This window comes from Mobula hypostoma, chromosome 22, assembly GCF_963921235.1.
Source record: "Mobula hypostoma chromosome 22, sMobHyp1.1, whole genome shotgun sequence".
Taxonomy (NCBI): Eukaryota; Metazoa; Chordata; class Chondrichthyes; order Myliobatiformes; family Myliobatidae; genus Mobula; species Mobula hypostoma.
In genome coordinates, this window is record NC_086118.1 from 10,670,529 (window position 1) to 10,698,283 (window position 27,755).

The 27,755-nt window shown below is 44.1% G+C and overlaps 1 protein-coding gene across 1 annotated transcript in view; it reads left to right on the forward strand.

Moving 5' to 3' along the window:
- Positions 1–5,888: 5,888 nt before the first annotated feature.
- The window catches only part of LOC134336622 (protein phosphatase 1 regulatory subunit 7-like), a 170,862-nt gene continuing 148,995 nt past the window's right edge, over positions 5,889–27,755 (forward strand). The window contains exons 1-2 of the mRNA XM_063030965.1: positions 5,889–6,042; positions 22,361–22,481. Coding sequence (XP_062887035.1) covers positions 5,889–6,042; positions 22,361–22,481 — 275 coding nt within the window. The remainder of the gene's footprint in view (positions 6,043–22,360; positions 22,482–27,755) is intronic.

A 27,755-nucleotide genomic window follows, 5' to 3' on the forward strand; every position in this document is an offset into this window, starting at 1 on the left:
TGTACCTTGCTCAGATGTGGCTCATTCCCTGCTCCTCCGGTTTGGGAATCACCCAAGCTGTCTTTAGGTTCATCTGGAGATCCAGGATGGAGCAGATCAGATAATCACAATTCACAAGTCCCTGGACAACAGGGCAAAAATGTACCCAATGTCGCCCTCACCCTTGTGATGACCTTCATGTGTGGCTGCAGCAAGCTGCATGTGGAACCTAAGTATATGGGTACCAAGTGCTGTGGTTCTATCTGGACCCGATGCTGCGCAATGTCCTAGTCAGCAGGAACTTACCACACTACGTGTTGTTTCTGGAAAAGTTCTTCCAGACCAACATCTTTGCCTACAAGTGGTCAGTATGGAACTTCCTGCAAACAGTGCAGAACAACTTGATAGTCATCCTGAGCAGATGATCCAGACCATCTTGCAGAATGCCTCATCACCAGACCTCACCAAAAAGGTAGCAAGATTTGCGTGGCTGGCGGTGAGAGGTGTCAGATCCTTTCTGCACACCCAAAGCTTCATTCCCACAGTGTGCTGCCCGCAGGATGACTGTAGTCAGTAAGAGACTGTAGCTCACCTCTTTGCAGACTGCGGGTTTGTGAAGAGTATGTGGAGAAAGATGCAAGGGCCAGTGTCACATTTCACCCTGAGCAGTCGAATGACAGCGGACTCTCTGATCTTTGGGCTGTTCCCAGGGACATACACAGAATGGACATCATCAAGTGGAACATCAATTCAGTGAAAGATGTCCTTAGGTCCGGCAAATGTTTTTGATCTGCTTGCACGTTGAGATGTCGGTGGAGGGATGCTGCTGACTGGCATATTCCAGGCTGAAGGAGTATGTCCTGAGGGAGAACCCTCAGGTTCTGAGGGAGTGAGATGTTCTGAGTGAGACGTATCAGTATTATTTATAGTGAAGTAAAGGGAATGAGACATGAGAGTGGAGCTGGCCAAAGTTGTTTGGAAGGGGTCACGAGTAGGGACGATGGCAGAACAGCAGTGGCTGGCGTTTCTGGGAGCAATTTGGAAGGTGCAGGATAGACGTATCCCAAAGAAGAAGTATTCTAAAGGGCGGATGATGCATCTGGTGCTGACAAGAGAAGTCAAACACAGCATAAGAGGAAAAGTCGGGGCATATAATAGAGCAAAAATTAGTTAGAGGATAGGGAAGCCTTTAATAATCAACAGAAATCAACTAAAAAGGGTTATGGAGAGAAAAGATGAAATATGAAGATAATTTCATAATATAATATAAAAGAGAACACGAAAAGTTGTTTCAAATATATAAAGAGTAAAATAGAGGCAACAGCAGATATCGGACCACTGGAAAATTAAGTTGGAGTGGTAGGAATGGGGGACAAAGAAATGGCAGAAGAACTTAATAAGTATTTTGAGTCAGTATTCACTGTGAAAGACACTAGCAGACTGCCAGAAATTCGAGAAATTTGAGGAATAGAAGTGAGTGTCATTGCTATTCTAAAGAGTAAGTGCTTGGGAAGCTGAAAGGTCTGAAGGTAGATAAGTCATCTGGGCCAGATGGAGTACACCCCAGGGTTCTGAAAGAGATAGCTGCAGGGATTATGAAGGCGTTAGTAGTGATCATTCAAGAACCTTTAATTTCTGGAATGGTTCCAGAGGATTGGATAACTTCAAATGTCACTCCACTCTTTAAGAAGGGAGGGAGGCAGAATAAGGGAAATTATAGACCAGTTAGCTTGACTTCAGTGCTTGCGATGATGTTGGAGTCCATTATTAAGGATGAGGTTTCAGGCTATTTGTAATCACATGATAAAATTGACCGAAATCAGCATACTTTCCTTAAGGAGGTATCTTGCCTGACGAATTTGTTGGGAATTCTTTGAGGAGTAAACAGGCAAAAGGAGAAAGGAATAGACAAAGGAGAGTCAGTGGATGTTGTTCACTTGGATTCTCAGAAGGCCATTGATCAGCTGCCCAACATGAGGCTGCTTAACAAAATAACAGCCCATGGTTTTATAGAAAGACACTAGTATGGGTGGATGATTGGCCGACTGACAGGAAGCAAAGAGTGGGAATAAGGGGGGACTTCTCTGGTTGTCTGCCATTGACTAATGGCATTCTGCAGAGGTTGGTCTTGAGTTTGCTGCTTTTTGCATTCTATGTTAATGACGTGGATGACAGAATTGATAGCTTTGTGGCAAGGTCACATATGATACAAAGATAGGTAGAGGGCAGGTAGTGTTGAGGAAGCAGGGAGCCTGCAGAAGGCCTTAAACAGATTTGGAGAATGGGCAAAGAAGTGGCAGATCAAGATGTGTAGGGAAGTATATGGTGATGCACTTTGGTAGAAGGAATAAAGGCGTAGTCTATTTTCTAAACAGGTTGAAAATTCAAAAATCAAAGGTTCAAAGGGACTTGGGAGCCCTTGTGCAAGGTTCCCTGAAAGTTAACTTGTAGGTTGAGTCAGCATTAAGGAAGGTAAATGCAATGTTAGCATTTACTTTGAGAGGACTGGGATATAAAAGCAAGGAACTAATGCTGAATCTTTATAAGGTATTGGTCAGACTGCACCTGGAGTATTGTGAGAGGTTTTGGGCCCTTTATCTCAAAAGAAATGTGCTGGCATTGGAGAGGGTCCAGAAAAGGTACAGGAGAATGATTCCAGAAATGAAAGGAGGGGGGAAAATCTTATTGAATCCTATCAAATACTGAAAGGCCAAGATAGAATGGATATAGAGAGGATGTTTTCTATAGTGGGGGATTCTCAGACCAAAAGGCACAGCCTCAGAATAGAAGAACATCCATTTCAAAGTTCAAAATTCAAAGTATAACATAGCACATTCAACTAGAATTAAGGTTAAAAAAAATAACAATGCAGATACCAAAAAAGTGCAGTGCAGGTAAATGATAAAGTGCAAGAACTTAAAACGGTAAACAGTGAGGCCAAGAATCCATCTTCTTATACAAGAGATCCGGTCAAGGTCTGACGACAGTGGGATAGAAGTTATCTTTGAGTGGTACAGGCTTTCATACTTTAATACTTCTGTATCTTCTGTCTGATGGGGGAGGGGAGAAGAGAAAATTTCCATTGTGGGTGGGGGTCTCTGATTCTGCTGGTTGCTTTACTGAGGTAGAAAGAAGTATGGACAGAGTTCATTGAGAGGAGGGTTGTTTCTCTGATGTGCTGAGCTGTGTCAACAACTCTCTCCAATTCCTTGTGGCCATGTGCAGAGCAGTTGCCATAACCGAACTGTTAATGCATCCAGACAGACGTTTTGTATGGTGCATAGATAAAAATGGTAAGAGTTGACGGTGACATGCCACATTTCTTTAGCATCCTAAGAAAGTAGAGGCACTGGTGAGCTTTCTTGACCATGACATCAAAGTATTTGGACTTGGGCAGGCTATTGGTGATGTTCTCTCCTGGGAAATAAATACATCTAAAATAAATACTGGTATCTTGTCTTTCTTGACTTTTAGAGACTCTAAAACTGTTTAAGGCTGATGAAATATTTTTGGAGTATATTAATTATTTAGGATATGTATCAATCAGTTTGTGCTTAGCAGGTTCTCTCAAACAGCAACAAGATAGTCACCTGACATTCAGTTACATTTGACATTGGACAAATGATAAATGCAAGACGAGGTAGAGGGTAGTTATTCTTTAAATTTTGGCTTAGAACTTTTAAGTCCACAAGAAAAGACTAATAGTGCTATAATTTCATGTATCATCCAAAGATTATATGTCTAATAATGCAGCACCCTTCCTTAGTTCTGCGCTGGATATCAGCCTGGATTTTGTGCCTAAGGTTGTGATTTTGGTGAGATATTTTTCTGATTTAGTTCGGAAAATGCCTCCTCTGAAATACAGCTGACATCGTGATGCTTTACCAAATTGTCTTTCTAGTTTCTAGAGTTGATTCTTCATAGAAGCAATAATAATTTGCAGGCTCCTGACACTGCACCTTTTGAAGTACATTGTTAAAAATAAGGAAGGATGACAAACTGGACTATCTTATATTTCAGCTATGCTTTACCAGGCAATAGGTTGAACTTTTTACCACGTAACTTCATAGATTCCTATTGATTTGTGATGTAATTCCAATATCAAGTATCTCATGCTAGTGATTGTAATTCACATCAGAGCCTGGATGAATTTTCACATGGGATATCAGTGTTTCCTTTCCAACAAGAATACCTGTAAGTAATCGAAAGTGAGAACCTTGGCTAATTTACCCCTGGCTAAGACTCCAATTATCACAGCCCAGCTGTGATCTATGAAAACCCCTGAGACTGAGTATGTTTTACTCTGACAATGCTCATCCACTTAGCCACTGAGCCATTAATGGGTTCAGGTCAGTGGTATCAATGTCAGTTGATGATTAATGAGTAGAAATAAAGCAGTGAACCATTTAGATTATTTCTTATAATAATCTGTGTCATTCATATGTGTGTTGATGGTGTAAAAGAACTGAAAATGTAATCATTGATAGAAAATTAGAATTATACTTAATGGACTGTATTATTTACTATTAATCAAAAGAAGCTGGCAGCTGAGGTGATGCTCTCAATTTTCCCAGAGGATCGGAGCCGTGGTTGCTCCAGTAGCGAGGAAGTATTGATTGACTGAGGCATTGAAAATGATACTTGATTGCCAATTTTTCAACATGTTTGTCTTTGTCTGCTATGGCTGAAGAATGCCTCTTTTTCCTTAAAAAAAATCGTTTTATTAGAGAACTTTACATAAGAACCTCCTCTATAAATCTATCTAAACAGTCAAAATAATTAGCATTAATTTTGAGGCAAACTTTTATTTCTTGGAAAGTTGCATCTTAGATTGTCCATAGCTCGTGTCTAATACAAACGCTATTTAATAAGCAAAAACCTTGATCTGTGTATTCAGAGATGATTCATCCTACTCTGATGTGGTTTATTCTTTACCGGTACTAAACCACTAATGTGTAACTTTCGGAGGTAGGGGTGGAACGGGGTTGGGGGTATGGGCACTTAACAAAAGACAGGAACTTTTAGTCTTGCCATCAGAGCCAACACACTGGGAATTAATTTTAAAAATTCCATATCATTAGGGTGAAAAGCAATCATAAGAAGAAGTCAGCCAGTGTCTACATCTTTTGTTGTAATGTTGAATAGGAAAAAATGTGATGGCTGTGAACTAACCTGGAGGCATTTCTTTGTTTCAGGAAGCTGGATAGACATCAGTATCAAGTGTTCTTTAATAACCTTGAATCAGCTGTTTATCTGTGAGAAGGCAAATGTAACACATACGTGAGTAATTTAAAATTAAATTCTTTCATGCCACTCTGCACAAACTTACATAAAAAATCTTCCCTGCAATAACTTGAAATAGCCTTTGGCATTTTGATCAAGTGGCAACATTTTATGTTTGTTTCTCATTTTTCATAATCTATATTTGTCCATAAAGATATACTACAGCATAAGATGGAGATTTATTAAAGTTATTTTAGCAGATATTCAGAAAGAAGGAGCAACCACATCACAGATTGACATATCTCTGATTGATAGATAGTTTCACCTTCACCTTTAACCCATGACTCGATTAGTTTACCACTTTTCAAAGTAAGTGTTTTCTGGTGGTAAATTGCACTATCCATTTTTCATTTTCAGTGATTTTTTAAAAATGTGACCAGTTGGAAAAAAATGGTGAAAATATTACTGTATTACTATCTTAGTCAATGTTGAGTAGATCAAAATCAAGGAAAGGATCACAGCAGGGTTCTGACAGGACACACTGGAGGTCTCATCTGCTGAAGCTACATAGGTGGAACTGAGGAATAGGAAAGGAATGACCAGCACTGACCGTTGACACATAGTACCCTAATTAAGTGGTCGTTGTGGATGTGCATAACCATGTATTACGACTGGGACCAGACACAATGCACCATTTGATGGGATTCATTGTCGCCATACGTTATAGCAGCCATTCTCAACGGGGGCCATATGACCCCCTTGGGGGCCCTGGCACATTTGAAGGGGACCATCGACTGAAAACTGTGAGAAGGGGAGCCCCAAGTGTTTATGGGGGCCCTGGTAACTGAATCGATGAAATACCCAAGCAGCAACCTTCATTAGAGTCAACAGTTTCCCTCCTATTTATAATATCTTTCCAACACACTGTCTGAATTTGGCGCACCGGGTAAATTCATTGCTTAAGCTCCTCCCACACAGCCTCACTTCAGAGTCAGTCGCGAATCAGACTGCACCGGGTCAACGTATTCAATCAAGGGTTCTCGCATCTATTATTGCCATACTTCATTCTCCGAAGATTAGCGTGTCTTGCTAGGCCTTTTTTAGTCTAGTAACTTTAAAGTATATGTGTTTGGATATATTATGCATTAAGGTAGGTTGTGAAAAGTATTTATTACTGCATATGAAGTCACTGGAAAAAAAAATCCCTGGCTCTGGGTGACAGCACTTTTTGTCAGTAATGTATCTGTATTTCGCACACTTATTCCCGAGTCAAAAACATTTAGGCAGCCTTCCTAAACCATTTCCCAGTCAATGTTGTCAATTTAGCTAGAAAAAAATAGCAAAATCCAGGTACAGAATTGATATCGCAACAAGAGGTGACCTCTGACTATTGTTGTCTAATTTGGAGCCCGATATCATGAAACTTGCAGAAAAGCACCAAGCTCAAGGATCGCATTAGGCCTGATAGATGTTTAATTTCATACGGTCTTTTTTTAAGTTTTGTCCAGTATGTCAGAATGTTCAAGTTTTCTTGGTGTTCAATAATAAATGATCTTCTGTCTAAATGGACAAGGGAGGGCCAGTAGTGTACCTGGACTTTCAGAAAGCCTTTGCTAAAGTCCCACATAGGAGATTAGTGGGCAAAATTAGGGCATATGGTATTGGGGGCAGAGTACTGACATGGATTGAAAATTGGCTGGCTGACAGGAAACAAAGAGTAGCGATTAATGGGTCCCTTTCAGAATGGCAGGCGGTGACCAGTGGGGTACCGCAGGGTTCAGTGCTGGGACCGCAGCTGTTTACAATATACATTAATGATTTAGATGAAGGGATTAAAAGTAACATTAGCAAATTTGCAAATGACACAAAGCTGGGTGGCAGCGTGAAATGTGACGAGGATGTTATGAGAATGCAGGGTGACTTGGACAGGCTGGGTGAGTGGGCGGATGCATGGCAGATGCAGTTTAATGTGGATAAATGTGAGGTTATCCACTTTGGTGGTAAGAACAGGAAAGCAGATTATTATCTAAATGGAGTTAAGTTAGGAAAAGGGGAAGTACAACAAGATCTAGGTGTTCTTGTACATCAGTCACTGAAAGCAAGCATGCAAGTACAGCAGGCAGTGAAGAAAGCTAATGGCATGCTGGCCTTCATGGCAGGGGGAATTGAGTATAGGAGCAAAGAGGTCTTTCTGCAGCTGTACAGGGCCCTGGTGAGACCACACCTGGAGTATTGTGTGCAGTTTTGGTCTCCAAATTTGAGGAAGGACATTCTTGCTATTGAGGGAGTGCAGCGTAGGTTCACAAGGTTAATTTCCGGGATGGCGGAACTGTCATATGTTGAAAGATTGGAGCGACTGGGCTTGTGTACACTGGAATTTCGAAGGCTGGGAGGGGATCTGATTGAAACATATAAGATTATTAAGGGATTGGACACGCTGGAGGCAGGAAGCGTGTTCCTGCTGATGGATGAGTCCAGAACCAGAGGCCACAGTTTAAGAATAAGGGGTAGGCCATTTAGAACGAAGTTGAGGAAAAACTTTTTCACCTAGAGAGTGCTGGGTATGTGGAATGCTCTGCCCCAGAAGGCAGTGGAAGCCAAGTCTCTGGATGCTTTCAAGAAAGAGATGGTTAGAGCTCTTAAAGATAGCGGAATCAAAAGTTATAGGGTTAAGGCGGGAACTGGATACTGATTGTGGATGATCAGCCATGATCACAGTGAATGGCGGTGCTGGCTCGAAGGGCCGAATGGCCTACTCCTGCACCTATTGTCTATTGTCTATCTGTTTGTGTTGTATCCCTGTTTGAAAGGGGGGCCCTGGAACCTGAGAAGAGCTCCTAACGGGGCCGTGACCAAAAGATGGTTGAGAATCACTGCGTTATAGTATCCAACAGAACTGAAAACAAAAGAATAAGATATAGGAGCAGAATTAGGCCATTTGGCCCATCGAGTCTGCTCTGCCATTTCGTCACGGCTGATCCAATTTTCCTCTCAGCCCTAATTTCCTGCCTTCTCCCTATATCCCTTCATGCCCTGACCAATCAATAATCTATCAACCTCTGCCTTAAATATACTTAAAGACTTAGCCTCTACTGCCGCCTGTGGTAAAGAATCCCACAGATTCACCACTCTCTGGCTAACTACTATCACGATTAAATAATAATTAGCAGACACGTGCAAATTCACAAGCGCAATTGCCCTATCTACTGCGCTGCTGAAACCGTGGTTGTGACAACCCTGGTGAGAGGGTTGCATAAGATTGAAAGAGTACAGAGAAAATTTGGTTGAATAGGTCAGGACTTCATTTGCTGGAGCATAGATGAGGGAATATTTGATAGAAGTATACAAAATTATGAGAGGTATAGCTAGGATTAATGCAGCAGGCTTTTTCCTCTGAGGTTAGGTAAAACTAGAACTAGAGGTCATAGGTTACAGGTGAAATGTGACATATTTAAGGGGAACCTGAGAGGGAATTTCTTCACTCAGAGAGTGGTGCTTGTGTGGAACAAGCTGCTAGAAGAAGTGGTGGATACTTTATACTTTATTGTTGCCAAACAATTGGTACTAGAACATACAATCATCACAGCAATATTTGATTCTGCGCTTCACACTTCCTGGATTACAAATATTAAATATTAAAAATATTAAAAATTCAAATTATAAATCATAAATAGAAAATAGAAAAATGGGAAGTAAGGTAGTGCAAAAAAAAACCGAGAGGCAGGTCCGGATATTTGGAGGGTACGGCCCAGATCCGGGTCAGGATCCGTTCAGCACTCTTATCACAGTTGGAAAGAAGCTGTTCCCAAATCTGGCCGTACGAGTCTTCAAGCTCCTGAGCCTTCTCCCGGAGGGAAAAGGGACAAAAAGTCTATTGGCTGGGTGGGTCGTGTCCTTGATTATCCTGGCAGCACTGCTCTGGCAGCGTGCGGTGTAAAGTGAGTCCAAGGACAGAAGATTGGTTTGTGTGATGTGCTGCTCCGTGTTCACGATCTTCTGCAGCTTCTTTCAGTCTTGGACAGGGCAACTTCCATACCAGGTTGTGATGCACCCTAGAAGAATGCTTTCTATGATGCATCTATAAAAATTAGTGAGGGTTTTAGGGGACAGGCCAAATTTCTTTAGTTTTCTCAGGAAGTAAAGGCGCTGGTGGGCCTTCTTGGCAGTGAACTCTGCTTGGCTGGACGAAGTCAGGTCATTTGTGATATTGACCCCGAGGAACTTAAAGCTTTTGACCAGTTCCACTTGCGCACCACTGATGTAAATTGGGTTGTGTGGTCTGCTACTCCTTCTGAAGTCAACAACCAATTCCTTTGTCTTGCTGACATTGAGGGATAGGTTATTGTCTTTGCACCATGCCACCAGGTTCTTAATTTCCTCTCTGTACTCAAACTCCTCATTACCCGAGATACGGCCTACAATTGTTGTGTTATCAGCAAACTTATATATTGAGTTTGATGGAAACTTGGCTACACAATCATGGGTGTACAGTGAGTACAGCAGGGGGCTGAGTACACAGCCTTGTGGGGCGCCAGTGTAGAGTGATTGTAGAGGAGAGCTTGTCCCCTATTTTTACAGCCTGGGTCCTGTTTGTGAGGATGTTGAAGATCCAGTTGCAGATCTGAGTGCTAAGGCCCAGGTTCCGGAGCTTAGGAATCAGTTTATTTGGAATGATGGTATTAAAGGCAGAGCCGTAGTCAATGAAAAGGAGCCTTACGTATGCGTCTTTATTCTCCAGGTGTTCTAAGGAGGAATGTAGGGCCAGAGAGATGGCATCTGCCGTTGACCTGTTGCTCCGGTAGGCAGCTTGATGTCAGCATTTAAGAGAAGTTTGGATCCGTACATGGGCGAGTCGGGAATGGAGAGCTATGGTCCAGGTGTTGGTTGATGGGACTAGGCAGAATATGAGTTTGGCATAGACTAGGTATACTGAAGCTCCTTTTGCTCCTCTGTAGGGCAATGATGCTATGACTTCCTGACTCTAAAATTTTCAAGACTGAGACTGATTCTTTCAATTAGGAGGAATAGCAAGAACAATGTGCAAATAATCATGGAACCAAATGCTGCTGTCAGAATTGTGGATAGATAACAAAATGTCCATGTATGAAATATCCAGCTCAATGCATTGATTTAGTATCCAATGCACAATATTATAATTAGTTTACAGTATGCAATGTGTGATAGCACTGGAGAGGGTGCAGGGGAGATTCACATGGGTGATGCTGGGGATGAAATGCTTTCTTATGAGAGATGGAATGACAGATCTTTTTTGTTCCTGGAGGTTGAAATGTTAATTTTGAAACATGATTGAGATATGTTAAGTTATGAGGAATATAGATAAGGGAAACTGCATGAAAATTTCCCCTTCTCAGAGCTGAATAAAGCTAGAGGACATAGATTTAGGGTATATAGTAATAGATTGAGAGGGATCCAAGGGGGACCATTTTCATGCAGGGAGTGGTGAGTGCATGCAAAGAATTGCTGGAAACAATGGTGGAAACAGTCGCTACATCATTTAAAATGTGTCTAGATCAGTGGTTCCCAAACCTTTTTGGGTTACTGCCCCCTTGGCTTCCAGACCACATCCCCAGTGCCCTCCTCCGCATTTCCAGCCATTACATAAAAACAATGAAGTTTTACAATGCCCAGTGAAAGAAAATAGGAACTGTAACTTCAACGCAGTGACAAACAACTGCAAAAATGATTCAAATCTATTTAAAACTACGAATGAAATTATTTCTTCATTTAATTACAGTACAACAATTTTCATTCTCAATTTTAGAATGTACACCAGTAGTCCAATTATTCATTACTTCTTTGCCTTATCAGTTTTCAAAGAAATGGATGGACTTGGTAGAATGATATCAGCTTCTTAGCATCAGGCTGAATGTCACTCAGGAGTCTTAGATCCCCACACTTGCCGTCCGTTTTATTGCTTTGAAAGAAATTGGCAACTGCACTGAATTGGCTCCTCTAAATATGATGTTGGAAAGGGAATAAAGAACATTTTGACCTTCTTCCACAGTGCAGGATAACTTTCAGAGATTTCTTTCAGCAATCAAAAATCTTGATATGATTATTTGAACCTCAGCTTCAGATCAAAGTCATTTTCTAGCGAGATCAGTTCTTCCTCCATCCTTCCTATTAATTCCTTATCACAAGTGTTCAGGAATGGATTTATTACCCAATCTGGAATTTGGATTGATAGAAGATCCTGAAATCTATCTGACTTGGTTCTATGCTTCTCACCCAGGTGGCCACAGTATACTCGGAAGTTCATCATCTGGTATTCTTTCTTTCTCTTCCACCTCAGAGAGGCTTGGCAATTGGAAATGATGGCCAATCTTACACTTAAATAGGGTTAACTGGGACAGAAATGTGGAAATGACTGATTTGACCTGTTATAGCATTTCTGGGCTTAGGATATATAGCAAACAACTTCAGCCACCAATCTTCAAATCTGAATATAGACTGTAGCTTAAATTTAAAATGCAGCTGCAGCTCTGAATAATGGATTCCTAAAAGCCATGAATCACAGTTCATGGGAAGACTAGAGAATGCTGATTAAAATACATTTAGATGTCTGTGGTGTGGGTGCGAAGTGGGAGGTGTGAAGTTTGTGTGTAGTTCAAAGGAAACATTGTGGGTGCATTGTAACTATGGAATAGTCCTTTGATTTTTAGCACACAAAATCTCACGTAGCATTGGGTTAAGCAGGCCTTTTATGAAAGGGCTCTCAGCCTGTGGTGTCTCATTTTGCTGAATAAAGAGACTGCCTCATAACTACCAGTACTTCTCCACAGGTATCGCCTGGTAGCACTCATATCAACAGTGATGAAATGCTTTGAGAGGTTGGTCATGACTAGACTGAGCTCCTGCCTCAGCAAGGACCTGGACCTATTGCAATTTGCCTATTGCCACAATAGGTCAATGGCAGATGCAATCTCAATGGCTCTCTAGATGGCTTTAGACCACCTGGACAACACAAACACCTATGTCAGGATGCTGTTCATCGACTATAGCTCAGCATTTAATACCATCATTCCCACAATCCTGATTGAGAAGTTGCAGAACCTGGGCCTCTGTGCCTCCCTCTGCAATTGGATCCTTGACTTCTTAACTGGAAGACCACAATCTGTGCAGAGTGGTGATAACCTATCCTCCTCGCTGATGATCAACACTGGTGAACCTCAGGGATGCCCAATGCTCTAATCTCTATATACACATGACTGTGTGGCTAGGCATAGCTCAAATATCAGCTATAAATTTGCTGACGATACAACCATTGTTGGTAGAATCTCAGATGGAGATGAGCGGAGTGAGATATGCCAGCTGGTGGAGTGGTGACACAGCAACAACCTAGCACTCAACGTCAATAAGATGAAAGACCTGATTGTGGACTTCAGGAACACATACCAATCCTCACAGAAGGATCTGAAGTAGAGAGAGTGAACAGTTTCAAATAGAAGAAGAAGAAGAAGAATATCTTTATTGTCATTGTTATGGAGCAATGAAACACAGTTTAGCAGCTCAATGTTTTGCAGCATGACAAAGAATATATACGTAAAATAAACTCTAAAACCTCAGGAGTGCAGTCCAAAATTAATAATATATGGATGGGGGGGGGTAGGACTATTGCACACCTGCCATTCCTGGAAGTGTGATGCATTTAGCTGCCGCCGTCTTAGGAGGGGGCAGGAGAAGGAAGGTGGTGTTATACATTTCACTGCTTGTGGGTAGAAGCTGTTAAGGAGTCTCTTTGTTTTCGTCCTTAATGCTCTGTATCTCTTCCCAGAAGGTAGAGGGGAAAACAGGTGATGTCCAGGATGAGTGGGATCCTTTGAAATACAAGTAGCCTTCTTTTGAAGTCCGCCAGTATAAATGTCTCTGAGGGAGGGTAATGTTGTGCCAATTACCCGCTCTGCTATCCTCACCACCCGCTGCGAGTCCTTCCTGTTCTGTTCTGTGCAGCTGGCAAACCACACTGCACAGCAATACGTCAGGAGGCTCTCTATAGTTGTCTGATAGAAGTTGATCAGCAGGTGATGAGGGAGGAGAGCGTGCTTTAGCTTCCTTAGGAAGTAGAGCCTCTGTTGGGCCTTCCCCACCTGATAAGAGATATGGGCAGTCCAGGTGAGGTCAGCCGAGATGTGGACGCCAAGGAACTTGAAACTCTCTACTCTCTCCACCTCTTTCCCATATATGTGCAGAGCAGAGTGCTCGACGCGCTTTGATTTCCTGAAGTCTACTATCAGCTCCTTGGTTTTTGTGATGTTCAAGTCCAGGTTATTATGACAACACCATTCTGTCAAATGCTGTACCTCCTCCCTATAGGCTGTCTCATCACAGTCTGATATGATACCCATTAGGGTGGTATCATCAGCAAATTTGACGATGGTGTTGGTGGAGTGAATGGTAGAGCAGTCATGGGTGAAAAGAGAATAGAGGATGGGGCTGAGAACACACCCCTGTGGTGTACCGGTGTTCAGGATGAGAGTAGATGATGTGTGTTCTCCCATCCTGACACTTTGGGGTCTGTTTCTCAGAAAATCCAGTATCCATGAGCACAGTGAGCTGTCAAGGCCCAGGTTGCTCAATTTCTGCACCAGTTTGTAGGGGATGACTGTATTAAAAGCTGAGCTGTAGTCCACAAACAGCATTCTTACATAGGTGTTACCCTGATCCAGGTTTGTAAGGGCTGTGTGGAGAGCTGTGGTGACTGCATCCTCTGTCGATCTGTTTGCACGATACGCAAACTGGTATTTATCAAGGTCAGCAGGTATGGCAGACTTAGTACAAGACAGTATGAGTCTCTCAAAACATTTCATGATGATAGGAGTTAGAGCAACTGGGCGATAGTCATTAAGGCAGTTCACTGTACTTTTCTTTGGTATGGGTATTATTGTGGCTGACTTAATGCAGGTGGGGACTACAGACTGTAGTAGCGAGAGGTTGAAGATGGTAGAAAATACTCCCGCTAGTTGATCTGCGCAGTCCTTAAGAATTCTTCCGGTGACTCCATCTGGGCTGGCTACTTTCCTCGCATTGACTCCGCGCAGGCGGATCTGACCTGGTGTTGGTGTAATTGTATCGGGTCATCCTTCTCTGTTAGTGCTGACTGGATGCCAACTTCCCCATTCTGACTGTCAAAGCGAGAAAAGAACTGGTTCAGAGTGTCTGGCAGTGTCCTATCTGACGAGTTTGTGACTGTATAGCTGTCCTTGTAGCCAGTAAGAGTCTTTATCCCCTGCCACATACATCTGGAGTTGTTATTGGTGAAGTGCTCCTCTATACGCTGTTTCTATCTGCGCTTGGCCTCTCTGATGCCGCTTTTCAGGGCTCTTCTTGCCTGCCCATAGGCCTCTAGATCCCCAGATTTAAAAGCAGCATCCCGTGTTCTTAGCAAGATCCTCACCATGCTATTGAACCAAGGTTTTTGGTTGGGGAACACCTTAACAGACTTTGTGTCCATGACATTCTCAGCACAGAAGTTTATATATGAAAGAACAGCTGATGTCTGCCCTTCCAGATCTCCTCCTTCATCAAAAACTTCCCAGTCTGTGTTATCGAAGCAGTCTTATAAGGCAGAGGTAGCCTCCTTAGTCCATACTTTGACTGTCTTCATATATGGTCTTTGTCTACAGGTGAGTGGTTTATATGTCGGGGTCAGGGACAGAGACAGATGGTCTGAGAGTCCCAAATGTGGCAGAGGGCTGGCTTTATATGCATGAGGAAGATTGCAGTAGACTTGATCCAAGGTGTTCTTTTCCCTTGTCGGGAAGTTCACATACTGATGGAATTTAGGTAAAACAGACTTCAAGTTGGTATGATTGAAGTCCCCAGCTGCTATAACAATGCTGTCTGGTTGTGCTGATAGACACTGGCTCCTGGGTGTCAAGATCTCTGAGGATCTAACCCGGTCCCAACATATCGATTTAGTTATAAAGAAGGCAAGACAGCAGCTACACTTCATTAGGAGTTTGAGGAGATTTGGCATGTCAACAAATACACTCAAAAACTTCTATAGATGTACTGTGGAGAGCATTCTGATAGGCTGCATCACTATCTGGTATGGTGGGCGGGGGGGGGTGGCGGCTACTGCACAGCACCCAAAGAAGTTGCAGAGGGTTGTAAATCTAGTTAGCTACATCTTGGGTACTAGCCTACAAAGGACCCAGGATATCTTCAGGGAGTGGTGTCTCAGAAAGGCAGTGTCCATTATTAAGGACCTCCAGCACCCAGGGCATGCCCTTTTCTCACTGTTACCATCAGGCAGGAGGTACAGAAGCCTGAAGGCACACACTCAGCGATTCAGGAACAGCTTCTTCCCCTCCGCCACCTGATTCCTAAATGGACATTGAACCCTTGGACACTACCTCACTTTTTTTTAATGTATGGTATTTCTGTTTTTTTTTAATCCATTCAATATACATTTACTATAATTGATTGACTTATTTATTTTTTTGCCTTCTATATTATGTATTGCATTGAACTGCTGCTGCTAAGTTAACAAATTTCGTGTCACATGCCAGTGATAATAAACCTGATTCTGATTCTGACTTCATTCACACAACAACATTTGGGGGGATGCCTTTGCGACCCATTGTGTGGCCAATGATCTCAGCAATCTAAGTGGGTGAGTATTTTTAAAATTAGCACTCACACTTGGATTTGCTCGTGTTGGTGGTCACAGGATTGCTAGGTATCACAATGATGGCCGAGTGCTGAACTGGTATATATAAAAGTTCTGTGTGTGTGCACAGTGTGTTTATGAAGGACACTAAACTTTGTGTACTAATTTGGTGAGATGGGGTCACCAGTTGTGAAGGGTGGTTACTGAAGGTTCAGTGGGGGCTTGTTTACTTGATCCGGGAACTGTATTTTAGCATACGCGTTTGCGAGTGTATGTTTCTTGGTGTAACAGATGCAAAGGAATACAACAGGCATCATGAGTTCGGATGCACATAATTGGTAGATTTCAGAGTACATACTCTGTGGTTTTAATTGTGTACTGTCTAACTTGTATCTGTCATTTATGTTTTGCATAGTGTGGGAATTAGTGTGGAGGTATTTGAGCGAGAGAGTATATCCAGATTTTCTGCCAGGATAACACTTATTCAGGTCAAGCAAAGTCAGATCGAGAACCCTGATGACCCGCAGGAGCCCTTGACACTGATTTCGACTATCCTTCTCCCACGGGGAGAAGCAGAGAGTTCTGGCAGAGCTGCCCTCACTTAAGTTCACCTGTGAGAATGCAGAATTCTGGTGTAAGCTCGAGGAAATGGTTGAAATTCACTGGATGCACCCCAAAGATACACGTGTTGTTAAAAGTGAAGTGCCTGAAGGATATGTGGGACAGTATGGATGGTACATGGGCAACTACCAGGAATGCCAGCGATGAAGAGAGATTTCACCATAAAGTGGAAGTCATACAGCGGCTGGGGGGAGATGAGATTAACTGGGCAATGATTATGTTAGTGGTTCAGAGAGCTGAAGAGCTAGCCATGCAATATGCAGAACATTAATATCTAGCATATGAGGAGTATTCAGGGTTGGATAATCCAGGGAGGGATGACCCTGTCTTCCTGAAAATGCTGACGGAAGGCCTGAGCTCAACCCAGCAGGAAGTTTTAGAATTGGGGATAGTGGCGGGATCGACTTAGTCAGTGAAAATATAATGGACCAGGGAGATAGACCTGAGGAGAGGGAGGAGAGGGGGAGGGAAATATCATGGGCCAGGGAGATAGACCCAAGGAGGGGCAGGGAAATATCATGGGCCAGGGAGATAGACCTGAGGAAGGGGAGGGGGAGAGGAAGGGTATTGAAATATCATGGGCCAGGAGATAGACCCAAGGAGAGGGAGGGAAATATCATGGGCCAGGGAGATAGATCTGGGGAGGGGGAGGGGAAGTCATAAATTGGCTGTAGTGAACGTGGCTGGTGTGACATCACAGAGAACTTGCTTTGTGTGCCAACAGCTGGGGCATGTAGCAAGGAACTGCTGGAATAGATGTGTGAATGCAAAGGAGATGGTTGTTACAGCTGCAGCTTCTCGGGCCATGGATGGAGGCAGTGTCCTGAAAAAAGAGCAAAGTGTCAGAATCACTCACCAAAGCTGGCTGAACCCAGAACAGCCCCCTCTCTTTCTGATTTGGCTGCTGACCAGATTACAGAGCTGAACAGCTGACGGCAGTCTCTATTGCCAGCGGTGGTCATCCATGAGGTTTATTAGGGGGCCAGCAATGTGACATGTTAGCTGACAAGGGATTATCAGTATCGATAATTGATCTACCCTTGCCCCCAGATGAAGAAGCTATGTAGATTACTAGTGCAGGAAGTGAAACACTGAGGGCAGAGAGAAGTTAGCTCCAGGTACTTCAGACTGAGGGAGTGCAGCTTCCTGTAGGTTCCTGGGTGTGTCCAAACAATGAAGGTACTATCCTGCGGATAGACACACTGAATAAAGCAGGTGCCATCGTAGGCTCAGGAAAAGGAGAAATAAAATGGGCAAGACAGGGACAGTGAACATGTGTGACCTGCAAAGCAGCTAACACGGTCCCCAGAGGTACAGCAGTCCCAAGCAGGGAGGAGAGACAGGGCGATGTGCAGGAATCATGACAGGAGGTCCCAAGGAGAGGGGCCGAGCACAGTTGGGAGCTGTTAGAGGAGTGTAGCTGCACGAGGTAATTACAGTGAAGGCTCACCAGAAAGGGGACAGTAAGGAGCAGAAAGGGAATGAGTGGGCAGACATCAGTGTGAGGAGGGCAGCGGAAGAGCAAGAAGCAACAGAAAGTACAAATGTACAGGAGGAGATTACAACTGCCAATTTAATAAGATGACATGGAGATGTGAAGGACCACTGTAAACAGGGTAAAGTGTTGAAGGACTGAACAAAACAACAGCAGCACATTGCCGATCAGAGAGAGTTGGAGGGGAAGGAGATGGTTCTTCCACAGCCGGATGACCAAGTCATGGTGAGGGTTCTGCCTGAAAAGGCAGGGTTTGCTCCCAGATGGACAGGACCACAGATGCTACTTTTAACAAATGGCACTTGTGTCTGTGTGCAGACCCAGTGAGGCAGCCAGTGGAAACACTGGACTCAGGTTAACCTATATGAGTCACCTTCTTGTTGCTCCCACAGACAGAACAGGGGATCAAGTGTACCCAGTAACTGTGCAATTACAGAGAACCCAAGAGATGAACATAGCCAGCCACACCAGACCTGAGAACAGTTAATGGAAGCAGACCCCAAAGCAAATGCGAAGTCAGAGGATACTGAGAAAGTGTGACAAAAAGCCAAGAATAGCTTGTTAAAGTGCAATGGTAATGGTACAGTATAATGAAGGCTGGTTGCTGAAGGTAGATGATTAGTTGTATAGCATGGAATAGAAAAGGTATTAGGAAAGGTAGATGAGAAGGGATCCAAGTTACAGCAGAGACATCAAGTTCCACAACTTTGATGGCATGGCAGACTGAGAAAGGAAAGAAATCGCACATGACATCTGAAGGCAGTCATCCCAGCCTGAATGGGGAGTGAATACAAATGAGCTGGGCCAGCGATTGACTGGACAGTTTGAAAGGGGGTGCCACTGGGGAGAGATCCTTGCAGTCATTCAAATAGAGACTACCTCAACCCCTTCCCATACGTTGATGAGAGTGTCTGTGAGCCTGATGCATTTACCTTGCTGGCTGCCAGGAAAGGGAGAGTTTTAGCAACCAGAGAATGAAGGGGTAAAGACAAAGAATGTGATTAAACTGCAAATGGCCAGTAAAGAATGAGGGAACAGGCATTTGAATGAATCTGCAATTTTTAAAGACTGTTGTTGAATTTCCGAACCAACCTATCTGCTTAGCACCTTGTAGGTAGCCATTAGAGGTGATAGGGTAAATGTAGATGCACATAAAGTAATTAGGGGGATCCCAAGGCAGGGCATTTTTGCTGCCCTATTTGAGTAGATCCTCCTTAAGGTCGACCTTTCCTGGTACGATTTGTTTTTGTCCAGGATGGCCAAGAGGTGGGACTAATAGAGCATTTTTGGGGTTAGGACATATAGCAAATAACTTTGGCACCCAACTTAAGACACCAGTCTTCCATTCTGAATATAGACTGTAGATTAAATTTAAAGTGCAGCTGCAACTCTGAATAATGGGTTCCTAAAAGCCACGAATCACAGTTCATGGGAAGACCAGACAATGCTGATCGAAATGCACTTAGGTGTTTCTGGTGTGGTTTTGAAGCAGGGGGTGTGAAGATTGTGTGTAGTTCAAAGGAAACATTGTGGATGCATTGTAAATATGGAATTGTCGCTTGATCTTTAAAACATAAAATGTCATGTAGCATTGGGTCAAGCAGGCTTTTATGAAAGGGGTCTCAATGCGATGCCTGTGGTGTCTCATTTTGTTGAATAAACATAGAACAGAGAACAGTACAGCACAATACAGGCCATATACTTGTCTAGCAGTCTCTTAAATTTCACAAGTGTATCTGCATCCACCACTGACTCAGGCAGTGCATTCCATGCACCAACCACTCTCTGAGTAAAAAAACCTTCCTCTAATATCCCCCTTGAACTTTCCACCCCTTACCTTAAAGCCATGTCCTCTTGTATTGAGCAGTGGCGCCCTGGGGAAGAGGCACTGGCTGTCCACTCTATCTATTCCTCTTAATATCTTGTATACCTCTATCATGTCTCCTCTCATCCTCCTTCTCTCCAAAGAGTAAAGCCCTAGCTCCCTTAATCCCTGATCATAATGCATACTCTCTAAACCAGGCAGCATCCTGGTAAATCTCCTCTGTACCCTTTCCAATGCTTCCACATCCTTCCTATAGGGAGACGACCAGAACTGGACACAGTACTCCAAGTGTGGCCCAACCAGAGTTTTATAGAGCTGCATCATCACCCCGCAACTCTTAAACTCTATCCCTCGACTTATGAAAGCTAACACTCCATAAGCTTTCTTAAATACCCAATCTACCTGTGAGGCAACTTTCAGGGATCTGTGGAAATGTACCCCCAGATCCCTCTGCTCCTCCACACTTCCAAGTATCCTGCCATTTACTTTGTAGTTTGCCTTGGAGTTTGTCCTTCCAAAGTGTACCACCTCACACTTCTCTGGGTTGAACTCCATCTGCCACTTCTCAGCCCACTTCTGCATCCTATCAATGTCTCTCTGCAATCTTCAACAATCCTCTATGCTATCCACAACACCACCAACCTTTGTGTCGTCAGCAAATTTGCCAACCCACCCTTCTACCCCCACATCCAGGTCATTAATAAAAATCACGAAAAGTAGAAGTCCCAAAACCGAACCTTGTGGGACACGACTAGTCACAACCCTCCAATGCGAATGGTACTCCCTCCACCATGACCCTCTGCTTTCCGCAGGCAAGTCAATTCTGAATCCACCTGGCCAAACTCCCCTGGATCCCATGCCTTCTGACTTTCTGAATAAGCCTACCGTCTGGAACCTTGTCAAATGCCTTACTAAAATCCATGTAGATTACATCCACTGCACTACCCTCTTCTATATGCCTGGTCACCTCCTCAAAGAACTCTATCAGGCTTGTTAGACACGATCTGCCCTTTACAAAGCTATCCTGACTGTCCCTGATCAGAACATGATTCTCTAAATGCCCATAGATCTTATCTCTAAGAATCTTTTCCAACAGCTTTCTCACCACAGACGTAAGGTTTACTGGTCTATAATTACCTGGACTATCCCTACTACCTTTTTTGAACAAGGGGACAACATTCGCCTCCCTCCAATCCTCCGGTACCATTCCCGTGGACAACGAGAACATAAAGATCCTAGCCAGAGGCTCAGCAATCTCTTCCCTCGTCTTGTGGAGCAGTTTGAGGAATATTCCGTCAGGCCCCGGGGACTTATCCATCCTAATGTATTTTAACAACTCCAACATCTCCTCTCCCTTAATATCAACATGCTCCAGAACATCAACCTCACTCATATTGTCCTCACCATCATCAAGTTCCTGCTCATTGGTGAATACCGAAGAGAAGTATTCATTGAGGACCTCGCCCACTTCCACAGCCTCCAGGCACATCTTCCCACCTTTATCTCTAATTGGTCCTATCTCCACTCCTGTCATCCTTTTGTTCTTCACATAATTGAAGAATGTCTTGGAGTTTTCCTTTACCCTACTCGCCAAGGCCTTCTCATGGCCCCTTCTTGCCCGCCTCAGCCCCTTTCTTGCTACCCTATATTCCTCAATAGACCCATCTGATCCTTGCTTCCTAAACCTCATGTATGCTGCCTTCTTCCACCTGACTAGATTCTCCACCTCACTTGTCACTCAAGGTTCCTTCACCCTACCATTCTTTATCTTCCTCACCAGGACAAATTTATCCCTAACATCCTGCAAGAGGTCCCTAAACATCGACCATATGTCCATAGTACGTTTGCCTGCAAAAACATCATCTCAATTCACACCCGCAAGTTCTAGCTTTATAACCTCATAATTTGTCCCTCCCCCATTAAACGTCTTCCTGTCCTCTCTGATTCTATCTTTTTCCATGATAATGCTAAAGGCCAGGGAGCGGTGGTCACTGTCCCCCAGATGCTCACCCACTGAGAGATCTGTGACGTGACCCACTTCGTTATCTAATACTAGATCTAGTATGGCAATCTCCCAGTCGGCCTGTCAACATACTGTTACAGGAATCCGTCCTGAACACACTTAACAAACTCTGCCCCGTCTAAACCATTGGAACTAATCAGCATTAGGGAAGCTAAAGTCACCCATGATAACAACCCTGTTATTTTTGCACCTTTCCAAAATCTGCCTCCCGATCTGCTCCTCTATATCTCTGCCGCTACCAGGGGGCCTATAGAATACCCCCAATAGAGTAACTGCTCCCTTCCTGTTCCTGACTTCCACCCATACTGACTCAAAAGAGGATCCTACTACATTACCCACCCTTTCTGTAACTGTAATAGTATCCCTGACCAGTAATGTCACCCTCCTCCCCTTTCCCCCCTCTCTATCCCTTTTAAAGCACTGAAATCCAGGCATATTTTACTCCTCATGTATGTGAAGGATCTGAGAAAGAAAGTCAATTCAACGTATTGCGTCCCTAAACCCGGAGCCTCTTCCCATCATGCTTCACGGGAGTTGCCGACGAAGCGCGTCTGTTGCCAGGTAACGGCAAGACTGTGCTCTTGGTGCCGGGGATTGTCCGCTACGGGTCGAGCGCCCAGGCCGCGTTCCGGTGTCAGGCTGCAATGGCGAAGCGTCAGGTTGGATCCGCATCCTCGGCGGTGTAAGAGAATGGCCCGGGATTGCAGGGGAACCCCAAACCGCGCTCGGGGTAGGGCATTGGGGCGGGGGAGTGGGTTGTGGCGTTCCGATCCAGCATTGGTAGGTTGGATGGAGTGCCAGTTCTGTGTCCAGGAGGGTTGAGATGGGGCAGAATGGAGTGGGCAGGGATGAGGAAGAGTGGGATTTGGTAGGGTAGGTTAGGTGCCAAACTGTGAGTGACCCAGAGGCGTATCTACGGAAAATAGCGCCTATGGCAAGCTCTGAAATTGCACCCCTGTCCAAACATCTGACACCCATCTTATAGATAACTTTACCATAATATCAGCTCAAAAATACAAGTCAAGCTCGTTAATCTTTTAATTAACAAATTATGGCACTACATGAAAATTATAACTGCACCTTCTTTGCTTTCACTGATGCAAACTGGTCTATGATGTGATCAAAGTCAGTTTTTTTCAGTTTCTTCTCTTTCTACACTCAGCAGAGCAAGATCACAGAGTCTGCCTTAACCCATGGAGGCTCTCCAATATGAAAGTATTAGTTTTAACTTGCTGAATGATCTCTCACAGCTGGCGATGGTTAGCACTATCTGAATAGCAATGCGAAGACTGGGGAAGACACTCTCATCTCCATACTGAACAATAAATTCAAGAAGCTGTTCTGGTCTTGATATTTTCATGTTGACCCACCTTGATAGCAACATTCTGCAATCCAACATTTCTTCATATAGCTGCTGTCCATCAACATCAGAGCTGTACAATTCGCCCAAATGTTCACACTTCTTCTTTAGGTCGTTACTGTTGGCGCTGTAACACAGTCCCTCGACATCGAGAAGGAACCCAAACTTGGCATCAGTATTGTGCAAAGGAGTGAACCTTTCGTCCATTTTTCTGTGAAGATGGTCGAGTATTCCCTTCATGACTCTTTCCATTTCCTCCTTAGCTGTCAACCCAGCGTTTCGCGAGCTCTCATCAGCCATTTGTTTCTTTCGTCTCTGACGTCTTTCAACTTCCATATTCCATTCTTGACAGAGACCGACTCCTTCTTCGAGTGACTCACTGACTAATACTTCTCTTTCATTATAAAAATGATCTCGGATGGCTTTCAAATCCAGGGCAGCATCATGGAAGCTCATGCTAGGATACTGCAGCCTCTTTTGAATACGGTCAATGCGAATGAGTACTTTGTTCCAAAATCCTAGCAAAATCAGAACATCGTAACTCAACATGCGGTTGTACAGCACTTCTTGTTTCACTGGTCTTGTTTTCATTGTCTATCATGTCCTGGAGAACTTGAAGTATTTCCTCAAGGTACTTGTTGATGGGCTTCACTGCTTCTGTCCTTGCACTCCATCTGGTTTCGGACTCTGACTTAACGACCACAGGCACAGTGTTTTTGACTGGCACATGGCTCTCACTTCCAGGGCAAGAAGGCTCTCCCACTCTTCGTCTCTGTCCAGCCCTTCAGGCGCATGTCGAGACAAAGCATCAGCATCAATGTTCCTACTTCCCGGCCGGTACTTCAGGCTGAAATCATAGGCAGACAACGCCGCCAACCACCTGTGGCCTGTGGCATTCAATTTTGCCAAGGTCAGGATATGTTTGGGGAGTGCTGTCCGTCCTCACCTCAAACTTGGCACCATGGAGGCAGTCACTCAACTTAACTGCCACAGCCCATTTCAATGCCAGAAACTCCAACTTGTGCATGAGATTGTTTTTCATAGAGGGCAACAGACTCCAGCTCACAAACGCAACAGGTCTCAGCCTGGTGCCATGATCCTGATACAGGACACCTCCTGAGCCCTCTCTGCTGGCACCTGTATGCAGTACATAAGGCAGTCAGGGGCCTGCAAAAGCCAGCACAGCACAGCTAGGTCAGCATCTCCTTCAGCGACTGAAAGGCCTGTTCACATTTCGCATCCCACCTCGGTCCTAAAGGCTTCAAAGGGCTAAGATAATCTTTACCCTCCTCTCCTTTTGTCCTCCTCCCTTTCTTCCCCAAGGGAGGGTAACCACACAGAAGCTGATTTAAAGGGTGACTCACTTTCATGTAGCCCTTCACGAACATCCAATAGTAACCACAGAACCCAAGGAATGAGCGCAAACGCTCACAGTCTGGGGCCTTATGGTCACTGCCTCTGTCTTAGACAAGTCCGTAGTTACTCCATCCCATGAGACAAAGTGCCCAACATAACTGGTAGAAGTCTTGCAGAATTGGCATTTGTCCAGGGAAAGTTTTATCCCTTCAGCTTTCAGGCAGTCCAGCACCTTCAGTAGCCTCGCTTCATGTTCCTCCAAGGTGCCTTGTCTAAACTTGTTATCTGACCCAATGCAGCCACACACTTCCTCAAAAGCAGCTTGAAACACCCGGTGAACGGGCAATGTTCTCAGGAAGCTCTCTCCAGCTCTCTCCTTGCAGGCTTCCATGAGCAGCCTCACAATAGGAGTGTTGGTCCCCACAAGAATTGAATTGCCGCCCTTCTCAACGGGGTCCAGACAAACTAGCGCTAATGTATCAAGGACCTCAGACACTCCCACATCGGCCTCCAAAAACTCCAGCTTCACCGACAAATAACCTTCATATGGATAATCACCTGCACTAAGACTCCAGATGTCTAGTGCTCTGAATGACATCAACAGTAAATGCGTCAAATACTGGTTGTAAAATGAATGGTGCAGCAAAGTGACCTGCGACCCTGTGTCAAGTATGGCTCCAGCATAAATACCCTCTCTCTCTAGTGATACACTAGAGTTGGCCCCACTAAGCCTTCAGGAATAAGGTTCTTTGCTTTAGGGTGTTCCTTGATGTATTGCTGGGAATGTGCCCCCACCTCCCCTGATATGCCAGGCTATCTCCTCACTGGGTCTCTTTTAAGTTTTCTCAGCAACTCCCTCAGCTTAGGTACGCAGGGGCTCACTGTCCGAGGGGTTTCCCGTCGTTCACACTCCCGTCTGAAGTGTCTCTCTTCACCACAGTTTTAACAGACGATAATGGCTGCTCCCCTTCTCGTGTGACACCAGCTGCTATCAGCCCTCCGCATAGTCCGTCCCCTTAGAGGATCCGCCTCCCTATCAGCTCCGTCATATGGTGGTGGGGGGGTCACACCCACTGATAACAACTGGGACATCTCAGTTCTCAACTCTGCCACAATTTCCTCTACCACTCCCCGGGGCAGGCTTCACCGTAGGGGACCATTACTGAGAACTGTACCCTTCCAACAGAGGCTTCCCACGACTCTGATGCATTCTCTTCCTCTCGTACTTCTCTGATCAGCTCAATAAATGAGAGAGGGGGTCACATCTTACGAGACAGTTGGAGACCCCAAGCAATCGGGTTCTGGGACTGGGCGCCTTTCGCTATTTGGTCCATCCTTAATTGATTCATCTCAGCCGTCTGAATGACCCTTCTGTGCCGCAAGCAATTTAGCTGCCTCTCTAGCCGAAAGATGTAGGCGGAAAACTTCTCCCCTTTCTCCTGACACATGTTCTGAAACCGTGTCATGAGCTCCATTGGACTTCCTGTTGGGCCAAACACCTTCTCTAGTGCTTGCATGCAGGCTGCAGAAGTGACAAGGGGGTTCTGTGCCTTTACAGCTCTCACAAAATCAGCAGCCTGCCCACACAAACTATCAACCAGTTGCTGTCGTTTTATGTCATCAGAGCACTGCCACTCATCTTAACAGCTGAGAGGTCTGCTCCGCCCAAGTCTCATACTCCTCTTCCCCTTTACGGGTGGGCTTCGCTTCTGAGTATAGGCGGAGCCTACGATAGCTGGACTTTGAACCTGGGCATTTTTCCATTTATTCGCCAGAGAGATAAGGGCAGTTACTAATGCAGAATTCTCACTCTTCACTGGGGAATGTGGACTCAATACCAGTTCATAAGAGCCTTTAAGAAAGATAACAGGAGAGATAATGGAAGGCAAAAGTGGTTGAGGCAGGTTCGATGTTGTCGTTTAAAGTTAAATTGGACGGCTATATGGACAGGAAAAGAATGGAGGGTTATGGGCTGAGTGTGGGTCGGTGGGACTAGGTGAGAGTAAGAGTTCGGCACGGTCTAGAAGGGCCGAGGTGGCCTGTTTCTGTGCTGTAATTGGTATATGGTTATATAAGACAGCTCAGAAAATGGAGGTTAGTGAGCAGCTTCATAAAATGGCAGCCTGCATTCTTTTTCTCTCATTCAAGTTAGGTTATTTTCTTCCATATTTCAATTCCTTCATGCCAACCAAATTAATAACGAGGTGGTTGGTTTGTGGGATAGACTGGGTTAAACAAGTCTCTGTCATTTTTGTGCTCTTTGGCATAGCATTTGTCATATCAAGTTGTGGAGTATCCAGATAAGATGCTTTCTATAGACTATCAGTAAAAATATTGTTAAGTATCATTCAGGACATGTTGAATTTCTTTAGCCTTTTGAGGAAGTACAGGTACTGCTGTGCTTTCTTGGCATTAGCACCCATGTGGCTCACCCAGGACAAATTGTTGGTAATATTTACATTTAGGAATTTGAAGATCTCAGCCATCACCACATCAGCACCATTGATACAGACATGGCATGTACTCAACCCCACTTCCTGAAGTCAATGTCCAATTCCTTCATTTTGCTGGGTTTGAGGAAGAGGTCACTGTTTTGACACCAGCAGCTGGAGTTGAAATTTAAATGAAACACCACAAAGATAATCATTACTGGATTTCTAACTGAACCTTGAACCCAACCTCAAAAATTGGCTTACAAGAAATGGGTTTCTCTTTGTGCTGCATTGGCACTTGTACAGAGGAAGTGGCTGTACATTTGGGATGGATTTTACTTAAATAGATTTGAGAGCAATGTCCTGTTGAATCAAATAACCAAGACTGTAGAAAAGCTTTCAAGTGAAATAGTTGTGGGGAAGGATCTGGTGAGGGGAAATTCCAGAAAATTAAAGGGAAACGAACAGAGTAATAGCTCAGGATTGGTATTTTGAGGAAGCAATAGCTAAGGAAGCCAAATAAGTAATGACAATCAGAGTGTTTCAGAAAAGGAAGAGCAACTTGTATTGATGTGCCTCAGATTAGATTCAGGGCAGGAAAAAATAAGAAAAAGATGAAATTGGAAGTCTTCGTATAAATGCATGCAGCATTCATTATAATGTCACTAAATTAATGCTGCAAATAGAAATAAATGGCACAATCATATAGCTGTTATGGAGACAGCATAATCAAGAGACCAAGATTTGTATTTGAATAAAGGTCCAAAGGTTCAAAGGTCGAATTTATTGTCAGAGAAATGTATACAAT